General features: G+C 36.8%; 1 protein-coding gene across 10 annotated transcripts in view; it reads left to right on the top strand.

The window, feature by feature from the left end:
* The first annotated feature begins 271 nt into the window (after positions 1–271).
* Positions 272–9699, top strand: part of Caf1-55 (chromatin assembly factor 1 p55 subunit) — a 53241-nt gene continuing 43813 nt past the window's right edge. For 3 of the 10 annotated variants that reach the window (XM_070094015.1, XM_070094012.1, XM_070094011.1), the window contains exons 1-3: positions 296–450; positions 8747–8842; positions 9287–9434. In XM_070094015.1, the coding sequence (XP_069950116.1) occupies positions 399–450; positions 8747–8842; positions 9287–9434 (296 nt within the window). In that variant the 5' untranslated portion in view covers positions 296–398. Of the gene's footprint in view, positions 451–540; positions 713–8746; positions 8843–9286; positions 9435–9699 lie in introns of those variants that run through there. The other 7 variants (XM_070094018.1, XM_070094016.1, XM_070094017.1 and 4 more) reach the window with 6 other exon arrangements.

Below are 9699 nucleotides of genomic sequence, written 5' to 3'. Positions count from 1 at the left end.
AAATGGTTATGCATGGTAGTGGCTTTCTTTGTGTTAACATTACTTTATTACATTTAAACTACACATTATATACTATACAAAGAAATACAAATTTCGACTTTTTTTTAAATTTTAATTTTTTTAATGCGATTTCCCGCGCATTTTCCGAGTTCCTCCTGAGAACAACCACTGAAAACTCTGTAAATGAGAGACTCTGAAGCTTATCTGAATAAGAAATAAAAGCTCAGGTTTAGTTATATATGATGGATAAGGAGGTACAGGTTATATATAAGGTTTTATTAAGAATATTATTACAGAGGCCGGGGGGGGGGGGCGCATGCGCAGGTCCGCCATACTTGGCGCCATCAAGACACTCACTCGTATATTATTATCATTTACAACACTTGTTTTACTCCAAGATGACGGACAAAGAGGGCACCAAGGGTAAGCATACAACCACCAAGAAATCCAGTAGGTGCCAGTGAGGTTTTTGTTATTATTTGATAAGTAGAATAGGTGTGTTTTGTGAGTAAAGGAAATGTATGTGGCTGAGTTGTCTTTGTTGACAGGTGTTTTATGTTGTGTTTGTGTGTGTTGGTATTTGTGTTTGTGAAAGGTTGTAGGAGTGTGTCCAGACTGGTGTATACTGTAGTGAAGAAAGTAGCAGGAAGCAGTACTAGGAGAGTAGCAGTCGTGGTGGTGGGTCAGGCTTCATCATCACTTGTCTCCTCAGGTAGTCACTCTTTCTTCTTTTACTTTACTATTAATAAATCGCCTTTTTTTTTTGTACCTGCAGTGTCCGAAATGGGCATTGCTGCCCGATATACCCATTTCTGAAGTTGGTAAGGATCCCATTAGAAATAAGTCACTTCGGGTTAATCTAGGTAATTACACATGTGCCGCTATATATGATAATTTGTGTAACTGGATTAATGTGTACCTGTACCTGAATAAACTTGCTTATTCGTGGAAAAGTACTAAACCTGTAGGGGTTATACAAAGGCTGGAGAATGAGAGGTAATTAGGTTTGATCCAGGTACTAAGCAGGTAGCTCGGATTTTTTTAAGGGCCCTTCAGCAGCATCAAGGTACCTCCTTCAAGGTCCTGAGTCTGTGTTAGCAAGTCTTTCACTACATACTGAGGGACTCCACTGGAAATAAGTCAGACTTGTTTTTGGGCTACTCTGGGTAATTTACACTTTGATAATTATACTTGTGTACCTGTGCCTAAGATAAGATAAAATTTCGTTCGGATTTTTAACCCCAGAGGGTTAGCCACCCAGGATAACCCAAGAAAGTCAGTGCGTCATCGAGGACTGTCTCTTATTTCCATTGGGGTCCTTAATCTTGTCCCCCAGGATGCGACCCACACCAGTCGACTAACACCCAGGTACCTATTTGCTGCTAGGTGAACAAGACAACAGGTGTAAGGAAACGTGTCGAAACGTTTCCACCCACTGGGAATCGAACCCGGGTCCTCCGTGTGTGAAGCAGGAGCTTTAGCCACCGGGCCTATATGAACTTTCTAACAGGTTTACAGGTTGGTAGCATCCTTGGCTTGTACACTTAGGTCATTATGGGTAAAACATTGGGCATGTGGGGCAGTGGGCCTCTGGCAGCAACAGCCTGGTTAACCAGGCAAGCACCAGACTAACCTAGCCCATGGCTGGGCTCCGAAAGTAGTGAAACTCTCAAAACTCTTCAAAGGTATGTTTCCTCAGACCTGCTGCCCTTGTTCACTTGGCTGTAAGTAGGAACCTAACATTTTGTCAGTAATTCTACCATTATTACCAGGGTTAATTTAGATTGCTTGAAATGCTCTGCATAGCCAGGGGACTTCTATATAGTAAGCCAGTAATGTCAATTAGGTCTGTATCAGATGTATTATGTACTTGTAGAAAGGAAGATTATTATTATTACCTCAGGATAACTAGCTAGCAAGCAAGCTGTGTGATTCATTTCTGCTTGGTTCCCTTGGTTGTCACAAGGATGCGAGTCACAACAGGCACCTAACATCTAGGTACAGTACCTATTTATTGTTAGGTGAGCAAAGAGGCAACGGTATGAGGAAACTCCCATACTAAGTCTCGCCTCAACCAGGGGATTGAATTGGGGATCCTTAAGGTTATAAACTGAATGCCTTACTGCTAAGCTTAGTTACTTGTTTTTAGTTAGGAATCCATTCATTTTTTTTTTCTCAATTTTTTTTTTTTTATAGTTTATGATTCCAATCATCATACTATCACTCTTGAATGTAAACTTTTTGGTAATTTTTACATCTGTTTTATGGTTTGGCTTGCAAGCACCTGTGTTACTTAAAAGAATATACTACATACACTCTAGAATTATAAAATCCCAAATTATTATTATTATTAATTATTATTTCTTGCTAAAAGGTAAATTAACAGAAATTGCCAACCTCTATACTGCCTAGTAGTGCCTGTGGCCTCAAGAACAGTCATTTTCATTTTTAATACTTAGAAAATAAAAAATTACACTGAAAGGACTTGTAAACTAAGCACACACTAGATCTTAATTAAACTAGAGGCAAAAATGACTTTAGAGTTCTGGTTAACTGAAATCAAGCCAAGACAATAATGCTTCTTTCACTATAAAGCTAATACATATCTTGGCTTTGTATCATGTAGTATAAATAGTCCAACCTATCCTCTTAGGTACTCTCACTTCTTTACATAGGGTAGGTTATTCTGTACCCCAAAAAAAAAAAAAAAAAAAAATTATAACTCGATGGAAAAGCTATAAGATAAAAGGTGATAAAAAATTCTGCCATGGGAACAGAAAATGCACCCACTGCAGGTGACTGATTTAAGTCATATTTCAACTTTAAGGCACTGTCAACAGTCCCTCGTATGATTGGTTTTACCAGTGCCATAATGTCTGCGGTTAAGAGGATGGGTTGAAATAGTTGTAAGCTTCAACTTTGTATATCTTTAGTAAGGTCTTTAGATTATTCTGCTCATTTCTGGCCTTCCTATTACAGAATGGATGAAGCTGGTCCCCTGTATTCTCAGCAGCATATTAGTTAGATAAATTTAGATTTAGAAAGGGCATACGAAAGCACTGGTTTATAATAGCTGTAGACAGTAGAACAAACTCCAAGTATTAGGTAAATAGACACAGATGCAGTGAATGTGACATTTTATTGTGGCCACAGAATGTTGCATTCATGTTCATTTATCTAACATTTTGTCTGTAAATTCTACTATTACATGTATTCCCAAACTCCAAGTAGTCGTTGAAACTAGTACTTTTAGGTTGAACAAGTACATGAGTGAATAAGCTTGAGGGTGAGTATGCCCTACCTAGCATGGATCAGTAGACCTATTGTAGTGCTGCACTGTTTTCTGTTATTTTATGTACCAACCTGTAGCTCAGTGCTTGAAGAGTTTGCCTCAGTGGAAAGGATTTGATTCCAGAGCAAGATGAGATGTGTAGGAAAGACTTCTTACACCTTCTGCCCATTCATCTAGCAGTTAAGAGTTAGTCGGCTGATGTGGGTAGCAGCCTAGCAAATGGTAGTACAATAGTCTTTTTCAGAGATGATATATTATTGATCAAGGGCATTCCTCCCACAACAGAGCCCATCCTCTTGCCCATGTAGCAAGTGTATTGGTTCCATTGAAATTTAAGCAATGCCAGTGTCTCCCCCATTTCCATATGTTACTCTGGTCCATGTAATTTTGTTTTGGGTGATTATTTTGGGTGTATATTTAAGATAATGTAAATTAAAGTACATATAGCAATACCCTAACCTAACAAAATAATTTAATCCTTTGACTGTTGCGGTCGTATATATACGTCTTACGAGGTACCGTGTTTGATGTATATATACTCGTAAATTCTGGCGGCTTCAAATCAAGCAGGAGAAAGCTGGTAGGCCCACATGTGAGAGAATGGGTCTGTGTGGTCAGTGTGCACCATATAAAAAAAATCCTGGAGCACGCAGTGCATAATGAGAAAAAAAAAACTCCGACCGTTTTTTTTTAATTAAAATGCCGACTTTGTGATCTATTTTCGTATAGTATTTATGGTTGTACAGTGGACCCCCGGTTAACGATATTTTTTCACTCCAGAAGTATGTTCAGGTGCCAGTACTGACCGAATTTGTTCCCATAAGAAATATTGTGAAGTAGATTAGTCCATTTCAGACCCCCAAACATACACGTACAAACGCACTTACATAAATACACTTACATAATTGGTCACATTCGGAGGTAATCGTTATGCGGGGGTCCACTGTATTCTCGTTTTCTTGGTCTCATTTGATAGAATGGAAAACATGTTATAGAAATAGAGGTGATTTTGATTGATTTTACTATAAAAAGAACCTAGAAATGGAGCTCAAAGTAGGGTAAATGTTTGATTTTTGCCAATGTTCAAAAGTAAACAAATGATGCCATTGTCCAATAAATGTCCAACTAGCCATTCTAATATGCAGTCATGAATGGGTTCATGTTATTTATACAATTATTGCAGTATTGCAGTAGTCTGCATAATAGTAAGTCTTCTATTTTTTGTTTGAATAAAAATTCAAAATAGAAAGCAAGAGTAATATCAGAGGGGCTTGGAGACATGACTGATGAGCAAAGAAAATGTTATTTTAGAGCCAGGAATGTCTGCATTGTTCATTCTGGACCTTATTTTGAAATTGTCATATTTTTTAGTTTTCGTGAAATTGGCCAAATTGCAAATTTCTGACCATATTATTAGGTAGTTGAAATCGGTAAATGGGCAGTTTCTTGTACTCAATCGATAGACAAAATGGAGTTCTAAAGAAATAGCTATGAGTTTGGGCGACTGGAACAATGGAATTAGCCGAAAATAGGGCTCAAAGTGGGAGAAATAGCCGATTTGTAAACAGTGCCGAGGTCGCTAACTTCGCGAGAGCATAATTCCGTCAGTTTTCCATCAAATTTCGTTTTTTTGGTGTCATTGCAATCTGGAAGATTGTAATGACACCAGGAGACACCTCAGGATTGGGGGTTGCGACAGTCGAAGGGTTAATTAGTCCATGCATAGAATATTCAGGAATCGATTCACATTACTATTGTACATTAGATAAATGTAAAGTGCATTTTGATGCCTGGTTGTTCGTTGAGACTAGTATAGGCAGCTATTGTACCAGTATGAATTGAGGAAATTGTACAGTAGTGTACTGTACGTGTATTGGGGAAGTTGACTTGCCAAAGTAAAATAGCCTAAATGTTCATACCATGCTGTGCATTCATAGCAAAAGCATTGGTAAAACCTCTTTTATGAGTTCAATGCTGTTGAATGTATGTATGCTTACATTTTGTTCATTGGTAAAAGTACTTTTTAACCATATTTTTTTGTATTTTGCTTTGAACCAAAATTAAACAAAAAGAGGGAAAAAATGCATCTAAAAATATACACACTGCCACATTCATGGACCATTTACAAATACTTTACTGCAAATGATATCAGCTTTATTAGATCCAGTTGGCATATTGCTGACAGTAGTGAGGAAAATACACGTCTCAAAACAAACTTTTGTCTGGACATTTCGCTTTGCATAGAGTTTGTTCTGAAACATCTTTTCATGGTACCAGCTGTATTGTACAGATAGAAAGAATAGCCTGCTTAGGTGATTATTCAGTGAAAATGAGAGGGGAATTTCCTGAAGTTAATATTGAATACTATTACATCAACAGATGATAATTAACCCTTTGAGGGTCGACAGGCCCTCTCCAAGACTCGTTCTCAGAGTCGGCCAACTTTTAAAAAAAAAATAATAATTTTTTCTTTTTAATGGCACCAAAAGTATGAAATTTGATGGAAAACTTAGGGAAATATGCTCTCGCGAAGTTAGCGGTCTCAGTGATGGTTACGCATCGGCGATTTTGCCCACTTTCAGCCCCATTTTCGGCCAATTCCACTGTACAAGTAGACAAAAAACATGAATATTTCAATAGAACTCCATTTTTTCTATCGAATGAGTGCAAGAAACCACCCATTTACCATTTTCAACTATCCAGTACAGTGGTCCGAAGTTAGCAATTTTGCCAATTTCACACAAATTTCAAAAGATGCCAATTTCCGAATAGGGTCCAGAATAAACAAGACAGACATTCCTGGCACTAAAATGACATTTCCTCTGTTCATTAGTCACGTCTCAAGGCCCCTCTTACATTCTTTTGCTTTTCACTTTGAATTTTTATTTTCACAGAAAATAGAAGATTTACTGTTATGCAGACTAGTACTGCATTAGTGTAAAAAATGGTATAAATAATATTGGTGCACTTGCGAAAGAATGTTAGACTCACCAGTTGACGTGTATTGGACGCTTGGCATGATTTGTTTACTTTTGGACTTTGGTAAAAATCGAACATTTCTGCTACTTTGAGCTCAGTTTCCAGGTACTTTTCATTGTAAAACCAGTCAAAATCATCTCAATTTCTGTAATATGTCTTCCATTCTATAAAATAAGACCAAGAAAACGAGAATACAACAATAAATACCATACGAAAATACAGTGCAAAGTTGCTGTTTTATTCCCAAAAAAACTTCGTTTTTTTTTCTCATTATGCACTGTGTGCTGCAGGATTTTTTTATACTGTGCGCACTGACCACATAGACCCATTCTTTCATATGTAGGCCTACCAGCTTTCTCCCACTAGATTTGAGGGCGCTAGAATTAGGCGTATTAGTATGTCAGAAATCCTGGGTCGTAAGCCGTACTAGTACGGCCGAAACTCTCAAAGGGTTAAGTTAAATTTTATTGAATCCGGTGTGGCATGGCCTAGCTTTAATCTCGTTCCTAATTTGTTAGGATTCACAGGTAATAGGAGCCCTTATAATTCGTTATGAAATATATTTTTAACCTGACCGTTTACTTCATTGAAGAATGCTTACTTCCAGCCACTCTGGCTCAATTACAAGCTTCCTGAAGTTCTGGAAAAAAGTGTAGGAAGATTTAAATTTTTTTTTATCATGTTTGTAGGAAGTACAGTTTCTGCACTCTGAAAGAGGGGTGTTAATGTTGCAGTTTTATAAACTGTAGTGTAAAGCACCCCTCTGGCAAGACAGTGATAGTGAATGATGAAAGTTTTTCTTTTTTCGGCCACCCTGTCTTGGTGGGAATCGGCCAATGTGTTAATAATAAATAATGTACGTTTGTAGGTACTTTGACATGTGTATTATCAGTGCATTATATTGTTAATTACTATAAAACATTTTTATGCTTATGCCAACTCTGAATTCATAAAGTAATGCTAAATAAAACTTGTGTACAGTATATAGTTGCAGTAGTATTAGTTTGTGTATATTATGGTGTGATAAATGGCTTTTTGTGTTCAGCAGCTTGGTAGACATTTAGATGCACCTCACATGCCCTTGTTCCTGTGAAACTTTAAAACCCCATTCTTTTAATTTCAAGAAAATGTATTTTTGCTTCATAATTTTTGTAATGTCTCCTTTATTTCAAAGGCATTCACACTTTAGTTTTTGCATGTGATGTAAGTACAATAGTCAAGCTTGAACACAAATGTTAATTAATGGCTGCTCAGTTTGGCACATTTTTACATAAATTTTTTCTTATGACATTTTTCTTATGCAAAATTTGTTTGGTTGAAAGAAATTTAGCCACAAAGAAATGCACAGTGTTTTAGCTTTTGTTTGATGCACTCTTATAAATTCAGTAAATCTTGATATAAATGATTCCAGGTATTACTGCAATGGTATTTTGGGAATGCCAGTTTTAGGGAGCTGCCTACTTTAAGTACGAATTGTGATTAAATTGTATTTTCTTTTTAATTTTATTTTATTTTCAGATATAGGCCATATGCTATCAGTAGTAATTGCCTACTTGTAGCTACAGGAACATAGCTATGCTTGTAGTGTCCTGTCTGCTATAATTTGTGCCTCATAATTTTTTAAGATTTCCAATGACGGAAACACGATATCCTCTTGTAATTTATTCCATTGATCTACCACTCGTTAATTCCTGGATGTCTACCCCTAGATATTATTTGAATATTTCCATAGGTTGTCTTTTATCATATATCGCTAATCTGTCTACTTTGGTACCTTAAGTCATTTTCATGTTATTGTAACTTCATGTTTATTGCGTAATAAATTTATTACTCAGTCTTTCTTCAGTTTTCTATTTGGTGTGAATTGTGATTGTTTGTGCAAGAGAAGGAATGAATGAATGAATGAGAGAATTGATGTAAAATTTTTGTAGAAATTACTGATCAGAGACATGCATGCATACAGTTTGGAGTCAAGAGAAGCTTTAAGTAATTTGTGGCTCAGATTTTGTTTGCTTTGCTCTAGTATTTTAAATTTCTTTAAATACCTGTAATTAAAAAAATATTTAAAAATTTTAATTGTTTGACAGAGGAGAATTTGCATATTTTTGCAGCAGTGCTTGTTCACTGCTGTGGCACACAAGGAAGTCATTTAATATTTTCTAGTAATGGATAAATGTTTGCTAGGAAATATTGAATTATATTTTTCAAATTTTGCATCAGTAACTAAAGAATTACACACATTAAAATTGAAATTGCATGTTTTCCAATATGAAAGTAAATGCAGAAGCATATACAGGTACAGTATTGCCAGTATGGTGAAACGAGGATTTTCCATTCATAATTCTGCCCGATAACTTGGGCATGGAATTTAAGAATGCAATTTTTTTTTTTTTTTTTTTAAGTTTAGAACTAGTGTTCTAGTATATACTTTATTTATAGGGTCACTAAAAGAGGATGTTCTTTTGTGTTATGTAGTAGGGGATGGCGGTGGCCCTGCGCCTGTGCGTGCGCCACCAGACCTCCCGACAACCGTGGCTGTGGCAGAGGTAACACCTGTGCAACGTCTGCAAGGTGGGCCACGGAGTCATTTGCTAGATTGGTGACATTTCACCTTCTTATCTAAGTGGCACTTCTGTGCTTTCCTTTTAAAATTACTCAAAGCTGCCCACTGTGGTAAAGGATTACACCTGATCCATGGCTGATGTTCACTGAGTTTATCATTTAGCCTTATAAATTGCCCATGAGGGGTTCTATTTTAACCTCTCTTTCAGTGTATTATAGATTGTGTTGGTAGTTTACATGGTGCTTAATCCTTTTGATTCTAAACCCTAGTGGGTGAATCAGGCACATTTGTAATGGAAAGGGCAACTGTTTAACAAGCACACTTAAATTATGTGCTACTTGTTCTATTTTTACATACAGTACTTCAAAACTTCACATCCGTTAGATGTTAATTATCTTTGACTTCTCTATCTAGCAGCGTATGCTACATGTGAATCTTTCATATTGTTACAGACACATTTGATGATGCCGTGGAGGAGCGGGTTATTAATGAGGAGTACAAGATATGGAAGAAGAATACCCCATTTTTGTATGACCTTGTCATGACCCATGCCCTAGAGTGGCCATCACTAACAGCACAGTGGCTACCTGATGTCACAAGGTACCTTAACCCTTTTGGTGTCTGTCCCGTTATTCAACAGCTTTGAAGCCAGTGTTGGTTCCGTAGTACTACGCCATGAACTCAGATAAGCGGTGAACCATAAATTTGGGCCTAGATATGAGAGAATGGGTCTGTGCAGTAAGTATGCACCATTTAAAAAAAAAAAAATATTGCAACATGCAGTGTATAATGAAACAAAGAAAGCTGAAATCATGTTTTTGGTCTAAAACAGTGACTTTGTGGTGTATTTTAGTATGGTTTGTAT

The sequence above is a fragment of the Cherax quadricarinatus genome, chromosome 44 (genome assembly GCF_038502225.1).
Source record: "Cherax quadricarinatus isolate ZL_2023a chromosome 44, ASM3850222v1, whole genome shotgun sequence".
In the NCBI taxonomy this organism is placed as follows: domain Eukaryota; kingdom Metazoa; phylum Arthropoda; class Malacostraca; order Decapoda; family Parastacidae; genus Cherax; species Cherax quadricarinatus.
Note: the sequence above shows the minus strand (reverse complement) of the source record. Positions and strands in the feature narration are given on the sequence as shown.